General features: G+C 39.2%; 1 protein-coding gene across 2 annotated transcripts in view; it reads left to right on the top strand.

Moving 5' to 3' along the window:
* tnn (tenascin N) overlaps positions 1-19429 on the top strand; it is a 41890-nt gene extending 22461 nt beyond the window's left edge. The window contains exons 6-19 of one of the 2 annotated variants that reach the window (XM_033983131.2): positions 1025-1158; positions 1226-1355; positions 2177-2359; positions 2827-2916; positions 10182-10445; positions 11291-11551; positions 12362-12625; positions 14165-14295; positions 14624-14762; positions 14833-14984; positions 15751-15847; positions 15945-16109; positions 16585-16748; positions 18449-19429. In XM_033983131.2, the coding sequence (XP_033839022.2) occupies positions 1025-1158; positions 1226-1355; positions 2177-2359; positions 2827-2916; positions 10182-10445; positions 11291-11551; positions 12362-12625; positions 14165-14295; positions 14624-14762; positions 14833-14984; positions 15751-15847; positions 15945-16109; positions 16585-16748; positions 18449-18538 (2264 nt within the window). In that variant the 3' untranslated portion in view covers positions 18539-19429. The remainder of the gene's footprint in view (positions 1-1024; positions 1159-1225; positions 1356-2176; positions 2360-2826; positions 2917-10181; positions 10446-11290; positions 11552-12361; positions 12626-14164; positions 14296-14623; positions 14763-14832; positions 14985-15750; positions 15848-15944; positions 16110-16584; positions 16749-18448) is intronic. The other variant, XM_055228575.1, reaches the window with a different exon arrangement.
* Positions 19430-27790: the final 8361 nt, after the last annotated feature.

The following is a 27790-nucleotide window of genomic DNA, read 5'->3' as shown; positions in this document are numbered from 1 at the left end:
TGTTTTTCCATCTTCTCAGTTAGAAGTTGTTACTGTTAATGTCGAAAAGGTGACCGCAGAACAGCTTTTTTCTGTTTAGATTGCTACTGGAGTGAATATTACACGGTCTAATACACTGTTTTTCTTACACCAAATTGTTTTTACTACCATCCAAGCAGCAATTTCTGTCACTTATCGAATCAAACTTAAACTATAATGGCAAACTGTAAATGTCTCTCTTTTACAGTAAGTGCCGGTTATGTCAAAAGCAGATGAAAAAGAAATAAAAAATAGTATAAAACTGTACAGCAAAAGAAAAATTCTATTCGGTCAGCTGTACAAATGTTTGAAGATGTTTTACTGCTCATCCAAGTGGCTTTTTCAGTTCTGGTCAGATTGCTGGTGGACTGTGTCTGAGTCATATTTTGCATAATTGTTCAGTCCCCTAATGGGAGCTCTCACACCTAGGGGCCTGAACTATTATGCAAAATATGACTCAGGCACAGTTTACACTAAGTAAAGCTCAATATATATAGCTAACAAACAGAAACGGTGTTAGTTTCAGTGTAGATATAAGCCAGTGTCGACTAGTAATCTGACCAGAACTGAAGAAGCCACTTGGATGAGCAGAGACCCTCCTTCACACTAAACTTTAGTCCAGTTGACAGAATAGAATTTTTTGCTATGGATCATACCTGATCAACTGGGGGATTACACATATATAAAACTTGAACTTGACGACTTGAAACACAAAATTAGTTCAGGAGTTAATGCTTCTTTTGTCTATTCATTCTGATTCTTTCTCACATTTTACCATTTTATTATAACAAAGAGATATAAAAGAAAGCTATTCATATACATTTCCTGAACCCAAAAAGTCTCATTACCTCAATATAATATAAAATAGGTGTTAGATGTGGGATGAAAATGAATGAACTGAGTTGAGTTACACTAAGTTCAATTCACACATTTCTTAAATATGGACTAGAGAATTCAGTTTCAGATGACTATTACATAACCTGTTGTTTGTGTTGTGTCTTGTCAGTGATGACTCCACAAGGTTTACGTCTGGTCACGGTGACTGATGTGTCTCTGCTGGTGGAATGGGAACACGTTAAAGGAGCAGAACACTACATCCTGACACACCACCCCAAAGACGACGAGGGGGCTCTCCAAAAGGCAAGTTCATATTTGTATTTAATTCAGCTAGAGTTTTATTTTTCTAACCCACTGTGTCTTTTTGTAGGTTCAAGTTCCCAACACTGAGAACTCGTACCTCATCACAGGTCTAACTCCTGGGGTCACCTACATAGTCCAGGTCTATGCTGTCATCAGAGAAATCCAGAGTGAACCAGACAAGATAACAGCCACAACTGGTTTGTATAGAGTTGTAATATTCATGCCTAAAGGAATATATGGCCAAATATGGTGTTAATGGAGCAAGTTAAGTTTGCACTTAAACTTAACAATACTTTATGACTAAGAACTGAATAGCAGTACTTTGGTTCAGTTACCATGAACTCAGTGGGTGGGATGTATATAGCAAGCTTTAACACGTTCGAAAAGCAGTTTCTTAGATAACAATAAGGTTATGCTGTGATGTCTAAGTGAGATTTATGCATGAAAGGTTCTCCCGAGGGGTATACACAGTGGATAAAACACAAAACCTCTATCTTTCCTTGACATTTACATTCAGATTTGACAATTATTCCCCCCTCTTAAATGAATAGAATAGTAGAACAAGTTAAAGTCTATAGTTACAAAGAGTTCCAGTGATGTAAGTAAAGTGGGAGTAGATGTAAAGAACAAACTTGAGTTCAGTACATCATTACGTTTTATAGCATACTGGTTAAATTACAAGGAAATGGCTTTAAAATGTTGTTAATTAAGTGCAGTCCTGGCCTTAGATGTGGTGAAAGGCAGATGTTAGGTAACTAGATTAAAAGATTCTAAAATGCAGGGCACGATATACTAACACAAACAACCAAAATACATGAAGACAGGCAATGGTGTTTCAGTGGAACATTCTTTTACCGCCAGAAGAAACTGTCATCTGGCACACACAGCATGAGGGCCCCATCTTGCATAGTTGTAACCTTCAAAGAGCCGCTTCACCTCTGCTCAGTGCTTCTTTTAGATAAAGAAACTGATGTTAACACTTGGAAATTTGTTCCTTGTTTTCCTTTCTTTCTTGTAGAAGTTTCCGCCATTGATGACCTGCAAGTTGTTGGTCAGACCGATGTCACGATAGAAGTGGACTGGCAGAACCCCTTGGCCCCAGTGGATTCCTTCAGGGTTACGCACACAAACCCGTCAGGGAAGAAGGAGGAGCAGGACGTGCAGCGCAGTCAGGAAGCCCGCACCAAACACACCATTGTGGGTGAGTGAAAATCTACGAGGCAAACAAGGGCACTGGTGAAGGTGAGAAGAGAAGATGGAGAGGCTGAGTTGGCTGATGGTCCTGCAGAGGAGGAGGAAAGTTGCAGAATGATGAATGGGAGATCTATAATGGCTTGGTACAGGAAGGCACAGGTCAGGAAATACTGTTTGAATTTATGCTACATCTTCATCTATACTGAATTCATATGTAATCCTATAATATACATATATAAAGTATAGCCAGATGGAGACTAGACTGAGACCAGACAGGACAGGACTATACTGGAATGGACACTATTGCAATTAATGTTTCCCGGTGCTGGGTCCTGTACTGTGTGTAAATAAACTTCTGCATTAGACCCCCAGCCTTCTTTTTAGCTCTCAGGTTACTACAATTCTACAACAGTACAGACTATTTTCTGATTTATGATGATTTTCTATCATTTATCTACTTATTTTACTCTCCAGGTCTTTATCCAGGAACTGAGTATTTTATTTCCGTGAGCGCTGTGAAAGAAGCCAATGAGGGAAAAGCCTCTACAACAACTGGGGTTACAGGTCAGTATACCCAGAATATACTGTATACATATATACCTTTATCGCATGACGCTTTGAATGAATAAAAAGCATCTAAAAAGTCATCCAAGAAATAGCATAAGTAATCTGTAATGCTTTTATCCTCTATTAAACCCTCTATAATTCTTCAGGCCACAGGTTAATATGGAAAACACAAACTGTACCTGGTTTTACCTTCTCCCCAGTCGATCACGTCATAGTTTCTCGATAAACGCTATACAATTATGGTTGAATGATTGAAGATAGGAATTCAGAGCCCGATATTGCTGAGTGGATGGTTGTGGTAAGTGGGAACATAATATGTATAGTGTAATGGCGACCTGATGCTCCCTGATGACTTGCCTGAGGTCTGGGGTGGATTCTTGTCTGGTGGTGTTGGTTTTTGGTCTTACCCTGCTTTGGGAGGCCAGAAGGTATTTGCTGATAACTTTCACAGCTGCTCTTAACATTAGTTTGACAAATAGCGTACAACGGCAGATCAGATTTTTGTTCCTTAAGATTGTTCTTCTCAGTTCAGCTCTGTTCTTTCTTCTAATGACCTCTTCAGATCACCACAAGTCGTCATGTGCTGGGGCTTACTTTTTGGAAACCAATTAAGGCTCTGTTGTGCATTTAGCAAGAGATTCTGAACAACTGGAAGTAATTTATAGGCTATAGTCTTTTGTGTGAGCATTTACTAAAGCTTGTAGTTTCGCTGTGGCATTGTTTCGATTTCGCTTCTGCAATGTCACAAAATTTATTTCAATCCAGTGTTGCATTCATTTTCCACCAAGATGTTGCATTAATGATGGTCGAGTCTGACCGCTGCACAAAGCCTTCTCCAGCACATCCCAAAGATTCTCAATGGGGTTAAGGTCTTTACTCTGTGGTGGACAATCCATGTGTGAAAATGATGTCTCATGCTCCTGAACCACTCTGTCACAATTTGATGAATACTGGCATTGTCATCTTGGAATATGCCCGTGCCATCAGGGAAGAAAAAATCCATTGATGGAATAACCTGGTCATTCAGTATATTCAGGTGTCAGCTGACCTCATTCTTTGAACACAGACTGTTGCTGAACCTCGACCAACTGGAGGAGGCTCGTACCTATTTGCTTAGTTAAATCCAGGTGGTGACTTTTTTTGGCCAGGCAGTGTATATGAAATATGAAAATGGCAATGCAGATGTGTTCCTCATTAAAAAAAAAAAAAAAGTATTTCCTTATATGAAAGAAATTGAAATATTTATATATCTAATACACCCAACTCTGGATCTTATACTGGAGTTCTATAGTTCTGGGCAAAATGGTCCTGTGAGAAATATCTGGAGCTTATTCTAAATCTACATATAATGACAATCACTTATGCTTTACCTGTACTAGCAAAGTATTTTCAAGCCGCACCTGCCTCTCATCTCTTAATGTCAATCAGGTCCTCTGAAGCTCACGTCATTGCTAATCTCTCCTGTGTGGCAGCTAATCTAGCCCAGACAGACAGTGACTTGTCCCCACTCCACTGGCCACAATCCTCCATTTTAGGTGTTGTGTGAGGCGGCTTAGAGGTGATTGAAGAGGATACTTGTGAGCTTGGTTTGACACCGAGGGCAGCGCTGTTCTTACGATGACTGGCACCACCGCGAGAGAAAGGAGCACTCACCTATTATCTCCAACGAACAAGCTGCTCGCCTCAGGACGGCTGTGTAATACTCAGGCAGGGATTAGACCACCCAAGGGAGCTATAGGATGCTTTTATAAATTTACTAGTATTTGTTGCTGGGTTTTTGCTTCACACTTACTTCTCATTTTTCCTCAGTTTCCCTAATAACTAATCAACTGACTCATGGTGCAGTGTGGACTATTGTTTTGGCAGAGCTTTGTACATCTGATACAACTCTAACTCTCTCCTTTTTGGGGATTTGGGACTAACAGAGTACACTGTCATATGAATTTTTTTTTGTCATTTGCTTTGTAATTTCAACTTTATCAGAATATTCCACTGAGGTTTATCTGGCCTTCTGTTAATTTATTTTAATAGATTCTTTTTTCAGACTAAGGTTTAGTTTATTGTCATACCTGGCAGTTTCGCTTCCTCACTTCCTCAGAGCGCTTACGTGATGTTGTGATGTGCCCGGTCAGTTGATTTAAATTTGGTTTTGGTGCAGGCAGGATGACAGCACTATCTGCAGTCCCAGCATCTTCAGGACAGTATCCCAGGTGTGTGAGAGTAAAAAGGGACTATAAACCGGGACAAGGGGGCTTTTTTGCTGTCACACACCTGGGATGCTGTCCTGAAGAAGTCGGACTGCAAATGGCGCTGTCGTTCTGCCTTCACTGGTAGAAATACAGCGCCAAAACCTTTTTAAATCAGCTGTCAGTATTCTAGGTGTGTGAGCGTAAAAGAGACTATAAGCCAGGATGAGGGTGGCTTTTTAGTCTCATACATCTGGGATACTGTCCTGAAGAAGTTGGACTGCAGATGGCGCTTTTGTCCTGCCTTCACCATTAGAAAGTCAGTGCCAAAACCTGTTTAAATCAGCTGACCAGACACATCTAAACAATACACTGAAGAAGACCACCAGTGAGCAGTCAAAATGGTCATATATGAAAACAAATAAAACCGTGGTCCGAAAAAAGAATCTATTACAATAAATCTATCAAAATATGTTTAATTTCAAGAATGAGCAGAAAGGGCATCTGGCTTAAACTGTTCGTAGCGTGCCTTACAAATATGCAAAATCACTATACACGCAGGATTGTTTTGTTCATGTGACGATCCAACAAGGTAATAGCTAAGTCTTTGTGCTGTATTATTGAAGTGTGCAAGCAATAATATCAACATTTTGGAATAATTCTAAAATCCAGCTGATAACTACACTCACCTGAAGGATTATTAGGAACACCATACTAATACGGTGTTTGACCCCCTTTCGCCTTCAGAACTGCCTTAATTCTACGTGGCATTGATTCAAAAAGGTGCTGAAAGCATTCTTTAGAAATGTTGGCCCATATTGATAGGAGCATCTTGCAGTTGATGGAGATTTGTGGGATGCACATCCAGGGCACGAAGCTCCCGTTCCACCACATCCCAAAGATGCTCTATCGGGTTGAGATCTGGTGACTGTGGGGGCCATTGTAGTACAGTGAACTCATTGTCATGTTCAAGAAACCAATTTGAAATGATTCGAGCTTTATGACATGGTGCATTATCCTGCTGGAAGTAGCCATCAGAGGATGGGTACATGGTGGTCATGAAGGGATGGACATGATCAGAAACAATGTTCAGGTAGCCTGTGGCATTTAAACGATGCCCAATTGGCACTAAGGGACCTAAAGTGTGCCAAGAAAACATCCCCCACACCATTACACCACCACCACCAGCCTGCACAGTGGTAACAAGGCATGATGGATCCATGTTCTCATTCTGTTTACGCCAAATTCTGACTCTACCATTTGAATGTCTCAACAGAAATCGAGACTCATCAGACCAGGCAACATTTTTCCAGTCTTCAACTGTCCAATTTTGGTGAGCTTGTGCAAATTGTAGCCTCTTTTTCCTATTTGTAGTGGAGATGAGTGGTACCCGGTGGGGTCTTCTGCTGTTGTAGCCCATCCGCCTCAAGGTTGTGCGTGTTGTGGCTTCACAAATGCTTTGCTGCATTCCTCGGTTGTAACGAGTGGTTATTTCAGTCAACGTTGCTCTTCTATCAGTTTGAATCACTCGACCCATTCTCCTCTGACCTCTAGCATCAACAAGGCATTTTCGCCCACAGGACTGCCGCATACTGGATGTTTTTCCCTTTTCACACCATTCTTTGTAAACCCTAGAAATGGTTGTGCGTGAAAATCCCAGTAACTGAGCAGATTGTGAAATACTCAGACTGGCCCGCCTGGCACCAACAACCATGCCACACTCAAAATTGCTTAAATCACCTTTCTTTCCCATTCTGACATTCAGTTTGGAGTTCAGGAGATTGTCTTCACCAGGACCACACCACTAAATGCATTGAAGCAACTGCCATGTGATTGGTTGATTAGATAATTGCATTAAGGAGAAATTGAACAGGTGTTCCTAATAATCCTTTAGGTGAGTGTATAAATGTCTATACATGTTTTTTTTTCAAAAGAAAAGAAATATCTCCAACGTCTAGCCATTCAATATTCTGGCTGTGATAAAAGCCCATTCGACAGTTGCTTTTCATTCAGCACAGTCGCCCACAGGTCTTTAAACAGTAGCAGATGTCATGGCTGCAGGTCGGAGGAATCATGTTTTCAGGATATACTGTAGCACCTCCTGGTCCTCTGGGACAGAACTGTGCTCTGAGCTCTGTCCATCACACTCTGCTTTAAAGGGTGTATGCTAGAACAGTGACGAATGGGAATGTGAGAGGTGATGTGTAACCGTGAATCTATAGTGGCCCGACTTAAACATACAAACTGTGTCAGATGTGTCAGTGTCATTGGAGGTACACACATGGATTATACAGGTTTTGTCAATATGCTAATGAAGTTCATATGTGCTACATTCTATGACTATGTTTTTCTCTATCCTTCATTCCTTTCTTAATACTAGGCTATTTGTCTTTTATTAGTTGTGGGTGTCTGGTTGCTTAGGATCCAGAATACACACCTCTTCAATACTTTACGAAGATGTGAGTCTGATCACCAGTGAATCTCCCAGGTTTTTAAATAGGCGTGATTGACAGGAGGACAAATCGAGGACAAAAATATCACAGGAGGCTGAAAAACATTCTGGATTTCTGCAGAATCAATGGGCAAACCACCAAACTCTGTTAATCTGAGGTGAGATACATTTTATTTGTAAATCGTAGGTGACGATTGAGCTCCTTCATTTCACATGTGTCACTGGGAAAAAAAATGAATGTGACTGCGTGATCACATTTGACCGGGTTATGGATGCAACAGAGGATGAGGGAACCAGACTGATATCAATCTGTATAAAAAATACATTTTGGATTTAAGAGTATGGATTTTTTTTGTTGTCTATTTGAGACGTTGAATATGGACAGTTAGCCACAGGGAGATAAACATACCAAGACAAATGACTTTCATTTTCATTTAGTACTTCTAACACAGTTTTAAAGAGTACATTCCCAAACTCATTTTTGAGAGCCAAGTGTGTGCTAATCTCTGTAGACTCCTGATGGTTCAACAGTGTAACTTTTAGATTAACACAATTGATATTGATGATTTTGTCATCTATTGTCATCCAGTGAATGAAAAATGATTTCCTGTCCTTCAAAACTCGAATTTGGCACCAATTGCAACCTCCAGATGCAGAGGCCATGACACCTTGTAGAGCTGACTAATAGTCCACCAGAATGCCCCTGTTTTGACACCTACTGTAGTTTTCATTGGCTTCCTCCTGGGTTAGTCGCTCAGCCAGGCACTGAGGCCATGAGAGTATGAATGATGAAAGACGGCCTGTCACACTATGAGCCTTGTGGTCAAACCCAGGGCTGAACATGCCACCTGTAATGGATAAGCTATTTTCCAACTGCATCGGCCCTCTAGCCTGTTGCTACAGTGCTGGTGGTGTTTATCTGAGAGAACTCAATCTTCCTGTACATGTCAATTTAAGGCAAAAATGTGAAGAAAGAAGGACCATAACATGTCTATAAGAACAAATCATTGCAGCATTGTCACAATATATTTGACTTTTCTGTTATAGTTTCGAGCTATGATCCAAACTTCAACAGTCAAATGTTCAAATGAGTATTAATGGCCTAAACAGTATTGAAACTTTTTTTTTACAAATTCACATTATCAAAATATCATATTTCCATTTTGATGGAAGGAATGTATCTCAAAAATGCACCTTTGAATTGTAATATTTCTAACATCTGGTATTATAAAAATATCATTTATTGCATGTGATTTACAACATGCAGTGTTGAAATATTTTGGAATTTGTTTATACACTGAAATGTACTAGTATAAATTCAGAATGTTATTTAGGGCTCCTTATGAACTGAAGATGGGGCTCAAACAGGAAGGAGACGCTGAAGGACAGAGACATTAAGTTTTAGGGTTTGGAGTTGCGTGGCTGCTCCCATCAGTGTGCACGATGCCGTGTGCACGATGCCGTGTGCACGATGCCGTGTGCACAGTGACATGAGACTGACCTGCCTCCTGGGATGCTCACAATGATGATTGCTTTTGCAGTTGTCTCCACTTCCTCTTTGCTTCTGTCGGATTATCACCAGCTTTTGGGTCAACTTCTGCCTTTTGGAGTGCTTTTGTGCTAGAGACAGTAAAGGTGCACTATGTAACTTTTCTGGTGCTGGGTTTGCCACTATTCATCCTAATGGATATATTATTTTTTTTGCTTTGAATGTTTCACAATATGACATTAACCTTACTTATATTGCAGTTATCCAGTTATGGGTGTTTTTATTACTCACTGCTGTGAGTGAGCTTGTGTCTCCACATACCTGACCCGTAACTTGGACAAGTAGTTTCTCCTACTTTTTTATAAGGAAATACATCAGTTTAATTAACCTGCCAGATTGACATGTGTGTCACTCTGTTCTGCATATTTATCAATCTGGGATGGCTCTCACTGAAAGCAATCGGAAAACGTGGAACATCATGACATTGATTTGAATCTGATTGGTCCGTGAACAAGCTGAAAAATCTAGTTTTTGTTGCATCCAGTTGAGAGAAAAGCACAGACATTTTTCGTGTCCACAAATGCACAAAGCCTCTTACCTTCTGCACATTTTTCACAAACACAATAGTCTGTATTGATGCTAAAATAGGCTGAAGTACGTCTGTCTGTGTTATATTTGTTTTGATTCTCTTGGGCACTTGGCCTCTGGCTTTCGTACAGACCTCAATGCTTCTCTGTGATTGGTCTGCCCACACGATTGACCTTACAGACGGAGTCTTTCAAAATGGATTTTTGTGAACTCAAATATCACTAGAATTCATCTTGCCGTGCAAGGTTACAGTTTAATACTATACTGTTCCAGGCAAAGCAATAACACAGGAAGAATAACCATGGAGACAAGCAGGTGGCACATCATCCACCAGAAAAATCACATAGTGCACCTTTATTATATTGGCACATTTTGGCTAAAGTTCATTTGCTGTTTCTACTTTTTTCTTTTTAATTTATCTTTTACATTGAGCCAAATGTTATACTTTTTACATATTTATTTTTTGGCTCCATCAGTTGAGGCAGTTTATTTTAAGACAAAGGAAACTCTTTTTTGCCACATTTCTTTGTTCCTGGCCCTCCCTCAGACCTGGATGCCCCTGTTGGCCTGGTGACCACAGAGGTGACGGAGGACTCGGCCACAGTCACATGGGAGCGGGTGAAAGCGGAGGTGGAGGGCTACATCTTGAGCTATGAAACCAGCGAGGGCACCAGTCCGGAGTACGCCCTGGGCCGTGACGACACCTCATACAGGCTGATCGCTCTGAAGCCTGGAGTCCTGCACACCGTCTCTATCTGGGCCTTCAGAGGGGATAAGGTCAGCCAGAAGACATCCACACAGATGGAGACAGGTAAACTCGTAAAAGGCTGGCCAGCCACAGCTCATAATTGGACCATTTTACTGAGCACCTGGACTAATCTGACAGTTGCACAGCTCAACTTCACTTTTTCAAGCATCTCTTTTTTCATGCAATTCGTACTTAGGCTCTATACTCTTTTTGTCTTTTTTTTTTTTGATTGAAACACATTTTGACATTTAGAACAAAGCATGTTTTTTCAAATGCCCTGGAGCAAAGTTACACCCTTTCTCAAGTGCATGTTTTAGGATAATTAGTCTGCTCATTCAGTGGCACTTTAGTGTAGCTGTAGGCTAAATGTCTTTAAAAAGCCTGAAAACAGACATTTTGCCCAGTCAACAAAATGTGGAGTTTTTCTTGGCCTTTTCTTCTGTCTGGTAATGTGTTGTGAAGGCTGGAAGCTGCAGCTGTCCACTTCTATAGGGACTGAGGTGAACCGTAGTGAGACCAGACTAGCCTCTGTTCACCTGAGTTTAACTAAGGAGCTTTTAAATCACTCACTTCCATAGAAAGAAACACCAGTATTTACTTTTAACACATGTTCCTCCTGAGAGGTTTTGATGAGACTAACAGACGTGTTACGTTCACTGAGCCCACTCATTCGTCAAGCAGCAGGAGCACAATGATGCAGTTATCAGATAAGTCTTGGAATGCAGATTATTACATCTTTATCCTTGATGTTGTGATATTCCGTTTTAGATTAACAGGAATACTACCATAAAAAACACTTCACCTCTGGTTTAATCTATAGGGCCCTCATACATCACATGCACATTACTCTAAATGTAAGCTCCAAGTATGATGCTTGCTATGTTTGTATTAACAAATACCCTATGCAGACCTAGATGCTCCCAACCTCTCCATTCAAGACACCACTGAGTCCAGCTTTGTCGTTAGTTGGGTCCCGCCTCAGGCTGAAATCGATGGCTACATTTTAACCTACAGCTCCTCTGAGGGCACTAGTGAGGAAATCCCTCTCAAGGCTGACCAAAGCTCTCACAAGCTGAGTGCTCTGAGGCCTGGAGTGCTGTACACTGTGCACGTGTGGGCCGTCAGGGGGAGTAAAGCCAGCAGGAAGACCTCCACACAGGCCGAGACAGGTGCACAACTCTGCAATTCTCTCATTATTATTACATGCCTAAAACAACACTAGGACTGTGTAACGTTTCAGTGTCAGGATAAATGCCCTTTGCTGCATAATTCAAATGTGGTACCATGATGTTTTCTGGAAACAGCGTCCAATAATTTCTTCCAATTAACATCCTGGGCTGTCCCAGCAACATAGAGAACCAATTTTTGAAGTAGTATAGTCTGAAGTATAAGTTAATGTAATCTGACTTCATATGGCAAATGTATTATACATGGTAAGACAAATGTAACATAGACCAACCACAACATAGACACAGAGCCCTGTTTGACTGCTGTTTTCATAAGAGCCGTTAAGAGAGGAGTTGAGTTCACACTTGCTGTGCTTAATGCCCTTTAATGACAACTAAAATAGTGAAACTTGGTCAAACTGAATTAGAACTTCTGTTCATACTTTATTCACATAGTTGTCTAAAGTGGACCTAACTAGCATTTGTGTTACAATAATAATAATAATAATAATAATAATAATAATAATAATAATAATAATAATAATAATAATAATAATAATAATAATAATAATAATAATAATAATAATAATAATAATAATAATAATCTGTTTAAAGAAATCATGTAAGATAAGATTCTGGGTCTTTTAACCAGCAGATGTGAACACACTTGAGACTATAGTTGCTTTGACAGCTATCTTTTGTACTGGGTGCAGCTCTTTAAAAGCATGCCACACTGTTTGATTTTTCTCTTCTTTTCCAGATTGAAACACCTGTAGTTTGTAGTGATTAACCTCTACTAACCTCTTCATTTAGACCTGGATGCTCCAGCTAACCTTGTAGCTCGAGACATCACTGAGTCCAGCTTCACCGTGTCTTGGGATCAGGTCCAAGCAGAGATAGATGGCTACATGCTAACCCACAGCTCCTCTGAGGGTGCTAGTGAGGAAATCCCTCTCAAGGCTGACCAAAGCTCTCACAAGCTGAGTGCTCTGAGGCCTGGAGTCCTGTACACTGTGCACGTGTGGGCCGTCAGGGGGAGTAAAGCCAGCAGGAAGATCTCCACACAGGCCGAGACAGGTCAATAGTTTTTTATACTGCAAGCTTCAAACACAAACATTCATGGATATTTAAAATAGTCTGACCAAAGGTTAATAAAAGAGGTATCAGAAGGTTAAAAAGTATGCTGATTTTATGTAGTACTCTTTATGGCTTACTCCAAGCCTGCCTTTTTTGTGATTTAATTGATTTTGAGTGCATTTTACTGCAAAGTGCATATAGACCATAGACTGTATATATAAATGGACATAACCTGCTAGCCACCGTGATCCAAATAGGAAGTGAGCATGGGCGAACTTGCGGCTGCATCGACTCCATCGGTTCCAGTTCACTTTACATTGGAAAACTGTCGCCTCTGTAATTACTGCTGTCAGGCTCGTCATTTTGTTCTTTCTCCAAGGTTACTCCTGCTGTTGTTACTCCTGCTAGCATTAGTGACAGGTTCAACAGCGTTGCTAAGCACTCACTCGCTTCTAAACCAGTGGTGCGGGCAGGAAGGGGCGTTACTTTCAACAGCCTTGTTCCGGATTAGTTCTTTGGTTGCTGTGATACTCCATATCAGAATTTCAAATATGGAACTTGGCTCCAAATTCATCTCTAGACTTAATGAATTTCATTTGATTGGAGCCGAATGCTATGAGTGACGTCACACTGACTTAGTCCACTTCTTTATACAGTCTATGGTATAGACTTAGGACCAACAGGAGCGGTATATATGACCCAGGAAACATCCAGGTTACAGGGGTGGTTGTAACTCATGGAGGGGTAAAAATAGCAGAGCAGAACATGGCGCCTGAGAAACAACTGTGGAGTCTTTGTGTGAGCTTGGTGATCTGGAACATAGTTGTGTGTCCATAAAGCAGCTAATGGCCACAGTGCTGCAGGATAAACTTGTCCAGTTGTAACTCATGAGCCCTCAGTGCAAAGGTGTGACTGGGCACTGTGTTAAAGTCTTTCATATGGGATCCATAAACGTGTGCAGTGGTGCTGCAACTTCACTGGTACTTTTAACAAAGCTGTCTAATTTACTGGGTGCAAAAAGGTGTAAAGATTGAAGGTGCAATCAATTGTCCAGAAGCATTTCTTCGATAGACTGATGCATCAAAAACAGTGTTGGATCATGGGTGGTTTATACAGGGTTTACCAACTGTTTGTTTTAACCCCTCAAAAAGTAGAGACTGTAGCACTGTGAATGTGAATATGTGGTGAGCCAGTCTTCAATGAAAGTGCCTGTTGTACTGCTGTGTTGGATTTTTAAAAATATATATTTCCCCATATCTTTTGACATTAGCAAAGAAAAAAAAGACACCATTAAAATAACTGAACATAAATTTGAGAAAATGTCTTAGACTTTGTGAGGCCACTGTCATCCTAATGATACTATCTATAAAACGATGCCTTTTATAAGATCAGTTAAAAGCATCGGTCCAGAAATCCAGAAAGCAATTAGAAAGTGAGTGAAGAAAAGGATGTTTGTTTGGGGTTTTTTTACCCAAAGTGCTTTCTTATCAAAATATTGCATTATTTTGATTACATTGTTATACTAAATTTATGTGACAGATATTGATGCCCCCAAAGACTTAAAGGCAGTAGATGTGACGATGGACACGGCCACAGTGACCTGGGTCCCTCCTCTGGCTGAAATACAGGGCTACATCCTCACGTACAGGGACGAAGAGGGCAAGATGGAGGTACTAATAAGGATTTTATGAATACAGTATACATACATACATACATAGATTAAGCGCTCATGGCCACAGGACCTACAGGATGCTGTGTGCACTTTTCTTTTTAACATGCTGAGGTCTCTCCAATGTATGCACTGTGAAACGCTGACCTCTTGTGGCTGATCATAACATTGGGACGCAAATGTAAACACACACAAAAAAATTGTACAAAGCTCTGACAATAATTAACAATGGATGAAAAAAATATACCTTCAGCTATATAAAATGTACCCTTGATTATCCATTTTGTTGCACTATGGAGGATAATTTTGTGTTTTCTGCATTTTTTCAGACTGTTGAAAAGAAGCTCGGAGCCAGACATAAAAAACTTGCTTTGTCTGCTCTGGAAATGGGCAAGAAATACATTGTGACCATCATTGCTTACAAAGGCACCAAGAGAAGCAAAGTAGTGGAAACTGTCTTCAAAACAGGTCAGTGTAAAAGTTAAACATAAAGTGGCTTCTTTAATTTAATTATTAATGTTCATTTTTGTCTTCCTAGTTGGGCTCATGTATCCGTTCCCGATGGATTGCACCCAGATCATGAAGAATGGGATCCTGAAGAGTGGCATCTACACCATTTACATCAACAATGACCAGTCCAAACCCATAGAGGTGTACTGCGACATGGACACTGACGGAGGGGGCTGGTTGGTACGTACTTTACAATATAAACAATACACATCATACATACATACAGCGCATACATGGTCACATTTTTATTCAGCGCTTTTCCACCCTTAAGTCACTCAAAGCATTTTACATAAAGGAACCCAGTCACCCAGTCACACACACATTCATACACCAGTCTACGCACACACTAGGGGAGAGGTGGGTGAAGTGTCTTGCCCAAGGACATAACTACAGCATTCATCTGTGGGAGGTGGAATCGCACCGCCAACGTGTGGGTCAGTGGATCTGAGCGCTCAACTAATGATGTTGTTAGTGGGATTAAAATCACCAACTTTCGGAGCAGCGGACAAACGCTCTACCAACTGAGCCACTGTCGCTTATACAAATAAAAGCATTGTTCACAAATGAGGCACTAGGTTTCCCTGATGTTCTCAAAAGTTTCTGTATATATATTACCTGAGATGTTTAAAAAGCAGATTTGATGGGGAATAAGATAAATAGATAGATTTTTTTCAGTACTGAATTAAATAATAGTGATGAGTGTGTTTTTGCAACAAACATTAATGTATTTTAGTATTTATATTATAGTATCAAGTATCATAAATAATTAAATATATTTATCATCTATGTAAATGTCTTCAACAGATATTATGTAACCATTGTTTGTGTAGTTATTTTAGAATCTTATATAATGAAATACTAACAACTGACCTGATCCCTGAGCGAGCTTGTACATGAGTGTATCTGTGCGGCACCTGTCAATCATCGCTCTTGTGGCTGCTTTCAGGTGCTGCAGAGGCGTACTATTGGCAAGTTGGACTTTATGAAGCGCTGGAAACAGTACATAGCTGGCTTTGGCAACATGACCGAGGAGTTCTGGCTCGGTGAGCGTGCTTTTGTTGTTGGGTTATTTCTTTTCTGCAAACAGTGAATTCATGCAAATGTGGTTAGTCATATAACATCTTTTTTTCATCCCTCTAGGTTTGGAGAAGATATACGATCTCACCAACACTCCCACTCAGTACGAGATAAGGTTCGACTTAGGCTACGGCTCAGAGAGGGTCTATGCTGTTTACGACAACTTTAAGATTGCGCCAGTCAAGCAGAAGTTCAAACTTACCATCGGCAAATATAGAGGGACAGCAGGTGGGTTTTTTCTCCTTGAATCTTTCACGGTACAAGAAGAACACCACTGTGAAGCTGGCAAACACGCACCACTCTGCTCAGTGTTCTGTCTGCTAGTGGAATAGAAGTAGTGAAAAGAGGACAAGGGCAGCAATATAACAGACAAGCCGGGGATATAGGGGGGGTTCAATTACGGGGTGCTGCTGAGATAGCAAATATACTGTCTCACTGGGTAGAGTTTTTGAATTAGAAACCCATATTCCCTGAGTTACAGGCAGAGCATATAGGGATGCTATCTGTACAAGTGCCTTTGAAGTCAGACCCATACAGTGCCACAGTGCGCTGAGACAGTATGTACGCAGCTACTTTTAGACGTTTCATAAATTCCATCCATCAGGGAGGAGCAGGCGGAGGCATGAAGAAACAGGTGAACAGGAGTCAGATTGGTATGTTGCCGTCGTAATGATTATGGCATGTTGTTGTGGATGATGCGCAGGTGATGCAATGACCTACCACCAAGGCCGGCCCTGGACCACCGTGGACAATGACAATGACATCGCCCTGGGCAACTGCGCGCTGACTCACCGCGGCGCCTGGTGGTACAAGAACTGTCACCTGGCCAACCTTAACGGCAAGTGGGGAGACAACAGGCACAGCACGGTGAGTAAACCCCAAAACACACAAGGATCATGGACGTTTTTATTTGCAGTAAGAAGAGCAAGAAGTCACACATTGATCTCTAATATGTAATAATAATAATAATAATAATAGTCTTTGTAAAGCATCTGGAAAAGCGCTATTAAGACAGTTTCATGCATTATTCATTCACTCCATATCCAGTGGTGGTAAACTACTATTGTGGCCACAGCTGCCCTGAGACTGACGGAAGCGGGGCTGCCAATCTGTGCCATCAGTCCCTCCAACCATTACCACCACTTACGCACACCCCACTTTCATACAAGGCAATGTGGGTGAAGTGTCTTGCCTAAGGACACGATGACCATTTTTGCCACTAGCGCCCCACTGTGGCACCTACAATTCCCAGTGTAATCACATCCAAGTACTAACCAGGCCTGGCCCTGCTTAGCTTTTGAGATCAGGCTTTGGCAAGAAGGTTTTGGCCATTTCAAATAGTCGAAATAGTGGCGATAGGGATGATGGTGAGGTTCGAATCCCACTGGAGCTCTGACTACAGAAGTAACTTATAACCACATGTGACTGAGGAGTAAATTAATAGTGCAATGTAAAGAGTTTTGTCTCTCGAATACAAAACCTATGCATTGTTATTATTAATATCTATTTTGCTGTCACAACCATCAGCGACATGTGACACAATAGACACATGATGCAGTAGAAAAACCCACTATCCTTAAAAACCTTTGATTTATCACTTACTAATGCTTTTTATAAACATGAATCCATACCATTTAATCTAGCTATTAAACCTGGCTTCACTTTGATAAAATATGCTAGTTCCAGGTCTCCATTCTCAGGGACTCCTCTCTGATGGCACTGAGCTTGTTTTGTGTTCTTGGATAAAGGGGAAATGGTCTGAATCCATCAGTGAAAATAATAGAAGAGATTTTTCACTGCAGCTATAAAACATGCATGTTTTATCTCACAGAGCAAAGTTGTGTTATTTCAAAGGAGTAATGCTTTTCTGTGCTGGGCTTTATTTTGGTCTTATTTAGAGGATTTTGTTTACATAGGTTTGTGGCCAATTATACTCCAGCATGTCATGCAGAAAGACAGAAATGTTATGCATAAATATCATTAAAAAAAATCTGCAACCACTCAATTTTATTTATACAGCACATTTAAAAACAACTTCAGCTCAACAAAGTGCTTCATATAAAAGGAAAAAAAAGCAAAAACATACAGACAACCATAGTCAGTGCATATGGAGTGAATATGTTTCCATAACCTTTTCTCCGTTGCTGTAAGACAAGATTAAATTTTATTGTAAGAGTTATTTTTGGGCTACAGTTCTGTTCAGATTAGCATAAAAGGCAAGACTAAAAAATGAATGCGGGTATGTGATATAGCAAAAAATATTAGCATACTTGTATATGTTTTGCCTTTGCCTCTTCATTTGCATTTGTTATAATAAAACAAAATAAAAATGAATTGGATTTACATATTTATTTTAGTCTTTTTTCCCCTCTGAACTCTGCTGCACACAACATGCTTTTACTGACAGAATTGGTTGTGGACGTCTTGATTAAAAAGATCCAGGCATATCTCAGGCGATTAAAGATGACTGAATCTCAATTTTGATTAAAATTCAATCGATTATACAGCCCAAGGACAACATGCATATGGCCCTGATTACTGTATATAATTTCTCTTTCCTCTGACAGGGAGTGAACTGGGAGCCGTGGAAAGGCCACCTGGAGTCCCTGGACTTCACCGAGATGAAGATCCGACCCTTGGGAGCCCTGGCCAGCTGAAGAGGAGGTCACTAAAGAAGAACAGGAGCACAACTGCGGAGGAGGCTCAGAACAAACACCTCTGCAAACTACCCAGCAGTCTGCACCCATAAGCATTAACAAGAGTTATTTTTATTCAGATGTGAGAATGAAGGAGTTCAGAATAACCTTACACAGCCACACACAACACGCGATGGATATTTACAGTTCTTTGAAAGACACCAAAATGCAAACAACTATAACTTATTAACTGTATAAAAATAAGAGCCACTATTTTGTTACTGAAAAAGATGTTGCATGTTTTTAAACGGTACAAGATTATTTTTTACCAAGAACAAAACATTCGGTGTAGTATTTCTACTCTCCTCATGTTTTATTCATTATTTAGCTTAGTTGAAAATTATACCACTCGTTTGTTGTCTGTTTTGTTGCCTTCTTAAATGAACAAAACTCCAAAAACTGCTTTTATGTCAGCCCTGGTTAACATGTTTACAAAAATAAGCCTTGTACTTCTGCAGGTGGGCTTTGCAGATTGTGTTACTTGATCTCATCACATAACTAAAAGTAAATCTCAGAGCTCTGCCAAGATGCTGCAGCTACACCCTGGAAAGTTTTCTAGATCCAAGCCAGAAAACATTCACCCTCACTGCTCTTTACAATTTCCTAAAATCAGCAAAACAATCTTCCCTCTTGGCACAGCTAATTGGGTTTCTCATAGATTTACCATAATTATCATCTACTCCTGTTTCAGTGCAGTTTAAACCAGCAGCTAAACATTGAGAACAAAACTGTCTTTTCATATGGTTTTGTTTGTTCCTGGTCATCAACACACTAATGTATATTATTTGTGTAGTTTTATGAAGTAGTCAGTTTCTCTTCTTTGTATAGTATTGTCATTATTACAGAAATGTGAAAAGTGTAAATGTGTGTGTGTGATTATTTATGCAGTTTATCAATGGCACATAGTATAACCAGTGGTGGAATATAACGAAATACAGGTAGTAAAGTACTGTACTTTTAGGTATCTGTACTTTACTTCACGACATTTGAAAGCAGCTATATTTCTACTTAACTACATTTTTCACTAGGACTGAAAAGTAAATGTATTTTTTTATTTTTGTTTGAGAGTTACTGAAAAGGCTGAGGGTTTATTTTTAGCATGTTCATAGTTTGAGCAAACAAAAATATACAAAGAAAAACAGAAAAAAACTTGATAAAGTTGTTTTTGCTGAACAAAATTCAGCACAAATCTTTATCAAAATCACCACATTTGAAGCTTGATTAGTCCTCCACATTTGCACAAAATACTTTTACTTTTTACACTTAAATACTTTAAGTGTGATGCTTTTACTTTTACTTATTTATTTATTTTTTGCTCCAGTATCTGTACTTTTACTTAAGATACATAACTGAGTATTTCTTCCACCACTGTGTATCACAAATATAGCAGCCCAATGTCTAATTTCAAACAACGTCTATAATTCTGTAGCGTTCATTTAAAATACCAGGTCACATCAAACCTAATTTTTTTTTAACTGCATATGACAGCTAATCATGTTTTTCTAATTATTCCTTGGTTTGGTGGGATAGTACCTCACATTTTTACATGAGTCAAGAGGCAGTTTGTTGGGAAAAAAGTCAAGAAGAAGTGCAAAATTACAGGAAGTTGCAGTGAGTTCTAAAACAGAATCCCTTTGCTCATTTCATTAACGCTGGAGCTTCCATCCAAAACACAGGGACAATTGACGCACGAGGAGCACATTTTTCTGGCAGTTTTTTATTAGCCTATTATCTCCATCTCATAACTTTCTCACAGACATTTAGACAAGTTTTGAGCCTTGTTAACAGCCGTGTGGTTGCTGTCATGGAATCACCTCGACATACTCTACCAGACAGTTTGGACACACTCGCTCACTACTTTCTACATCTACTAGATTCATACGGAAGAAACCAAATATATGAAGCAAGATATATGGAATTATGTAGCAAAGAAAGCAATTAAATAACTGTTTTTTATGTATTGTATATTCAAATCCTCAAAGTAGGCACTCTTTGTTTTGTGGAAAAATATTTAGTAGAGTTATTTACAGTATTTTCTGGAGCATAAGTCGCACCAGCCAAAATATGCATAATAATGAAGAAAAAAACATATTTCACGTAAATAAATTATAAATTGCATCCAGCAAAAATATGAGAAAAGTGCAACTTATCGTCGGTTATATGGTAACTTTTTTTCTTTATGACATACTGTATTTCTGATGTCTTCTGCATGTTTCTAAAATGTAGAAAGTAGTAAAAAATGTATAAAAAAATTAAAATTGAATAAGGATGATGGATGGATGGATATTTTTCGACAAAACATATGGTGGACACTTTGAGGTTTGAATATAAAATATAAAAACATATTCAGTAGTGTTATTTAACTTTTTTCTTTGCTAAATTATTCCATATATCTTGCTTCTTAAGTTTGATGTCTTTCGTATGTTTCTAAAATGTAGAAAGTAGTAAAAATAAAGCAGAAAAACGTTGAATAAGAGGGTGTGTCGAAACTTTTGACTGGTAGTGTCTGTCCAATCAAGAAGTACAATTAAAAACTTCAACAAAATAAAAAAAAAGGTTAAATGAGTCGTCTAACCTGTCATATACACTTTAATCTATTCCCAAATTTCATCTGTAAAACTGACAAAGATAACTAATTTGGCTGGGACTTTACAACCTAATTACTTTCCATTGTAAACTGTTGGGGACTGTGACATGGACAGGCCTCATCCATCAGCCTCCTGCTAAAGTGTCACATCTCATTTGGACTCCACGCCTCTCATCATTAATTTTGCATTTCCATTCAAAACCGTCTGGGCCCACGAGCCTTTAACGGGTCCAGTCCCAATCCGTCTTCTAAAGGTCACCCGAGACTGACTAACAAGCTGTTTACGATGCTCCTAACTCAGGCAAATTGGAAGTTTGGCTGCACATTTGGCCTTGTTAGGTGTATTTAGATCTAATTTGATTACTTTGCATGCGTTATTTTCTTTTAGGACAGACAAAGGTGATCATCATATACGTATTTAAAGGTCCACTGTGTAACATTTTCTTGTGAGGGCCCAGCGCCTGCTTGTCTTAATGGAGACGTTATTGATTTGGTAAATGGTCACGTTTTTATACAGCGCTTTTCCACTCAAAGCGGTTTAAATCAAGGAACTATTCGCTCATTCATGCGCACATTCATACACCAGTGTACGCAGACACCGGGGGCGGAGTGTCTTGCCCAGTGACATAACAACAGCATTCATCTTTTCTTTTCTTCTTCCCACTCCTTTTTAAGCTTATATAAGGATGAATTTGTGAATTGTACTTGATAAAAAAATCTGTGGGAGCTGGAATTGCACCGCTAATCTGTGGGTCAGTGGATCTGAACGCTTAACCAATGCTGTTGACGTCTAGAGCGGAATTCGAACCTGCAACCTTCGGACTTTGCCTGACATGTTTGATAGTTTGTCATAGTTTGCGTCTGTCTTTCATGCTTTCAATTATAGATGTTCTTATTGCTCAAAAATACCTTGAAAAACATGCATTCTAAATCTTAAACAGGGTCGCCTCTCCTGAGATCTGACCTGTAACTTGGCTGGATGGCGGCACGTGGCTTGTCTTTAATGAGATGGATTGGTTTAATGTCATACTGTGGAACATTCCAGGCCACACGTGTCAAACTCAAATGTCACTCAAATATCCGCCACGTCATTTTATGTGGCCAAGACAAGGTAAATTAAAATGTATGACTGTTAAAATGTCACTTTATCAGGAAATACACAGTTACACATTCGTATTTTTTACATGAAAAGTCTTAGTTGGGTTTTTTTTTACCTTTATTTAACCAGGAAAGTCCCATTAAGATGACTAATCTCTTTTTCAAGGGAGTCCTGGCCAAGACAGCAGCACAGTTACATTTCAACACACACACACATTTCAACACATCACAAACTAAATTCCTAAAAGCAATTACAAATCATAGACTTAGTTTCCAAACCTTTCAACATAGATTTAAACTGAACTATTGAAGTCAGTTCTTGTAATTTCAAGACTTTTTGTAAATTATTCCATGTTGAAGGCGCAGAAAATGGAAATACCACTTCACCAGTCTCTGTGCGGACACTTGGGACAGAAAGAAGCTGCAGTTTTGTAACATAAATTAAAGTAATAAATAAAGAAACAGATAATTACCAAGTTAAAAAAGTAGTTACATTTATTTTACATTACATTTGGCCACATATAGTTACCTTTATACAGTTTTACAGTTACATTTGGTCCTTCGAGGTCCATTTTGCTGATGAAGTTTGACACCTCTGTTCCAGGTGAAGCAACTGTATCCATAGAGATGAGAAAGTGCAAGACCTTCCACCAGAAAAGTTACATAGAGCAGCTTTAACTGTGATGTCAACTGGATTTCAACTTTGCAGCGTTAGTTGAAGTAATAGGAGCATGTTCAGTTGGGATGGTGGGTGGATTTGGGAACTGTTTCTACTTTGTGATTCTGATTTTGAGCAGAGGATGCGAGGTCAGGATTCAGATCGTGACCCAGATAAATCATATTGTAATAACTGTTTATTTATTGACCTCTCGCTCTTGTGGCTCAAGTTTGTTTTGCTGTTGGTCAGTTTCCTTGGACGCAGAGTACACAATTCTTCAACACTTTACCAAAACGTGAGTCTGGTCAACAGTGAAACTCTCTGTTTTCAAATGACTGTGATTGACAGGTGGATTAGCCAATCAGGGACAGGCATGGGCCGTATACATATCGGAAAAAATAATAGAAAAAATGATCACAGGAGGCTGAAAACACTGTGGATTTGTGCAGAATTAAAAGGTGAAGCACTAAAGCGACCAATGAGCTCCTTCGTTTCACATGTGGCACTGAAAAAAACTGATCTGATTGGACGATCATGTTTGTGGACCAGACTGAAATCAATTTGTATAGAATTATAACCTTTGATCTTTTAGCTCACGAAATAAAACAGTTGCCGGAGGATGTTGAAAGTATCGACTTACATTTGCCTTTTGCTGCCGTTTTGAGGAACACTACTTCTGTCTGCGCTGTACTGAATACTTCAACTTGTAAACTCAGTGTCCTGCAGTGCAATGCCTCAAAATTAGCATTAGCATTAGCACTGAGACACAAACAAGTCTCTTTCTAAACATGTAGTACACAAAGTATTAACGTTATTTGTGTAGTTTTTAACATGTTGTTAGTGGCATCCACCTGCAGCTCCCTGTACACTGTTTGACCCTAACCCCCTAAGCTCTGACCTCTGACCTCTGACCCCTAACCCACCTGCAGCTCCTTGTCCACTGCTTCATCTTTAAATATTTATTAATTTTAACGTGACAAAAACCTCACACAGATACAATTGGACGGGTCATAGTGACTCTAACAGTGAGATTGTGCCTGTTACTTCGTCAGATGCATGTGGAACTTTTCAATAGACTAAACAGAAAGTGTAAAACATTTTCCAAACACGCCAGATGGAAACACGTCCCAGTAGATCCTAAATTCACACTTCTAATGAACTCATATGTATGTATAGCTGACACGGGATTGTCTACCGGCTTTCAGTTGTTTAGCAGAGCATTTGATTTCAAAACGTTTGACAGAAGCTTGCTGTCGTGAAGGACTTTCCATCCCGCAGGAGCTGATGTCCCTGAGCGGAGGTTTTCCAGGCGTTAGTACGAGGTGTTCCCATGATGCAGTGTGACTCTGTGTAGGCCTCGCTCTTGATGATGTGTTCTTTTCCATGATGCAGAGGGCTGTGGTGCTGACAAGGGCGGTGTGTTTGGAGAAGTGATGTGAGCCGCCCACGCAGACTGGGAATGACACATGGAAGTGGTATGGAACATGCTAAAGCGGAAAAACTCATTTATTAATTAGAAATACTCTCATGAAGTAAAGTGTATACAGCTCAGGTTCTATAAAAGTGCACAGGTGGAGAGGTGGGGCCTATGCAAAAAGAAATTTACTTCATATTTAGCAGTTTTTGGAATCACATAACGTAGCCAAATCACGTTTTCTTGGCTTTTTTACATCTAGAACTTGATTTTATTTTATTTAGTTATGTAAGTAAATAAATATATGTAAGTACAGCATAGACAAAACATTATTCAAACTTTAAAACTGTTCACTCAATCATTGTTCGGGTTAAATTGTCTAAATACAGTGGTGGAAAAAGTACTCAATTTTGTTATTTAAGTAAAAGTACAGATAACAGAGCAAAAAAATACTCTCTAAAAAAGTAAAAGTATCACATGAAAAAATCTACTTCACTAAAAGTATTAAAAATGTACTTAAAGGGTAAAAAGTAAAAGTATTTTGAGGATATTTTGAGATTTAATAAGGCTTTAAATGTAATGATTTAGATAAAGATTTTATCTTAATTTTGTTCAACGGAAACAACTGAATCAACTGCTTTTTTATTCTAGCTGGTATTATTTATATACTTTTGTTTTTCTCAAATTATGAACGTGTTAAAAATAAACTCCTTAGACATTTCAGCAGCTCTCGAGTAATAAAAACATATACTTTTTGTTCTAGTTAAAGAATGTAGTGAAGAAGAAAGAACAGACAGCTGCTCTCAAACGTAGTAAAGTAACAGTAAAAGGTATCCACTTTAAAATGTACATAAGTCAATACCTAAAATGTGTACTTTACTACTTGTACTTCATTATGTTCCACCGTGGCTTAAATATGTGCTTAAACGCATCAGTTTAAACATTTTCCATCACTTAACTTAACAGTGTTCTACTTTTTTTCCCACCTGCTTCTCTTCATGGACACAGATATTAGGTGAACGGGTTCGCCTCTCCACAGATCTGACCTGTACCTCGGCCTGGTCTCTGTAGCTCATTCTTGCCAAATCAAATGTCTATAGAGTCAAAATGGCCAAGAAAACCTCCACAACGCGACTTTAAGCTCATTAATTACACAGCACGTAAATGTTTGCATTATCCATTATCATATTTCCACATCTAATTTATTCCGTTGGACTTTAAATGTCTGCAAACACAATTATACGAGCTAAATAAAAAGTTTAGCCGTGAGGTCGTCTTTCACATAAACACTCGAGCAGGTGTATAATGCATAAAACGGGCGTAAAGAGATGCGCTGAGGTAAACTGTCAGCTCATTAATTCACTGTTTAAAACTTCACACCTTCCCCGACCCCATCAGAGTCAAACGTGGATATCAGCAGAGGACGGTTTTCAAAGGCAGGTCCGCGGGCGACGCACTTTTTACAGAAATAAACATGTTTACATAGAGATTTGCTAATGCTACAACAATAAAGCTGTCAGCGGGGTGAAGACTCCTGATCCGTGAAATGGAACAAATTCACACATCAGCGCGCTAATGGAGACAAACACCGGCACCTCCAGTCACACTGATTACAGGTTACACACTTAGCGAGAGGCTTAAGCTCATACGCCGTAATCTATATTTACAATGTTTAAGATTAGTATAACATGACACGGGCGACATGGGTGTTAGCAACAGTCTGATTTCAGTAAGTGATGTCAGTGAGACTAAAGGTCCTATATGACACAAAACTGACTCTTCTGAGCTTTAAGTCATTGTAGAATCGCGTTATATCACCAAAAAGAGACCTAGAGTTGTGTTTTATTTCATTCACACATGTTTGCGTAACCCTGTGTCATTAGTCTGTCTACATCTTCAATGCTCTGTTCCACCGTGTGATGTCATTGAGTGGTAGTTTTCAAGTTAACAGCTACTTTTTGACTTAAATTGTGCAGAGATTAGCAATTCCAGGGTTGAAATTATCTAAATGGTTCTAGTGAAGGCGTATGGAGTTTAAAAACACAGTGGAGCACTTCCTGTATTACCACTTGATGACATCACAAGGTGGAACAGGGTGTTTTCTGTTTAAGAGAAGTGTGTTAAACATGTGTGAATGAAACAAAAAAACACAACTACTGGTGTTTGTGATGAGGAAACAACATTAGAACAGATCAGAAAACAGCGTAGTATGGGGCTTTAAAGGGGCACTACGTAACTTTTCTGGTGGATGGTACATCACCTGCTTGTCTTAGTTTAAGATTATTGCTTTGCCTGAAATGGTACATAGTGTGGCATTAAACTGTTAACCTATACTTAATGAACTATGGATGATAGATGACATCCTTCAAACAGAAAAGTAACGCAGTACAGTGTTCCTTCGTTTATCGCGGGGGTTACGTTCCAAAAATAACCCATGATAAACGAAATCCGTGAAGTAGAAAGCTTTATTTTTCAATTATTATATATATTTTAAGGCTGTAAAACCGGTGTCCACATAAGATATATTTTTTTTATTTTTGCCTTGAAGATATATTTTTATTTATTTTCTTTCTTTATTTATTTTTTACCACATTAATAGAGTTAAACATTGGGAAACAGTAAATAAGAGTAGTAGTAGTAGTAGTAGTAGTAGTAGTAGTAGTAGTAGCAGTAGTTTGTGTTGTTAAGTTTTGTATTTTATAAAGTTTAATAAAAAACTTTTTGTTCAGTGATAAATCTCCCAAATGAAGTGCACTTTCACTTTCACATCAGTGAGTGACTCCAGAAGACTCCCTCTGTCAGAGCGGTAATGAACTAAGAACAGCCCCATTTTCCCATCAGCCCTAGAGAGGAGGATCCGCGTAGCTCCCGCGTAAGCTAATACATAAAGATGATGGACTTGTGAGCGGGATCGGAGCTTAATTGGGCTTCGGAGAACTTAGAAATCAAAAACAGTCTCAGAGTTACAGAATTATTCAACATCATTTACACTTTTACAGCTCATTAAAAATGATACGGAGAAGTGAAGTCCTACCTGAGTCATTTAGTCTATTTAAAGATAAACTGTGTAACTTTTCTGGTGGAGGTTCTTTCATCTGCTTGTCTCCATGGTGATATTAGTGCTTTGCTTGGGATGTTGAACAGTATGGCATTACAGGTGTTTTTATTTCTCAAAACTACTGAGCAGGCCCGCTTTTCCACAGATCTGACCTGTAACTAGGCCTATGTATGTGGCCTGCTTGTCTAAATGGGGATAGTTAAATAAAATGACACTCTGGAGAACATTTCAGGAAAAAAACAAAACAAAAAAAACAACAGCATTTACATAGAGTCAAGCAGATGGCGGACACTCAACCAGAAAGTTAAAGAAAGTAACTTCTTTTTAAAGGTTCTATATTTAAAAAAGACAAACAAAAAACAAAACAAACAAAAAAAAAAAGATTCTTGTGACCTTTA

The sequence above is a fragment of the Periophthalmus magnuspinnatus genome, chromosome 17 (genome assembly GCF_009829125.3).
Source record: "Periophthalmus magnuspinnatus isolate fPerMag1 chromosome 17, fPerMag1.2.pri, whole genome shotgun sequence".
Lineage (NCBI taxonomy): Eukaryota > Metazoa > Chordata > Actinopteri > Gobiiformes > Gobiidae > Periophthalmus > Periophthalmus magnuspinnatus.
Note: the sequence above shows the minus strand (reverse complement) of the source record. Positions and strands in the feature narration are given on the sequence as shown.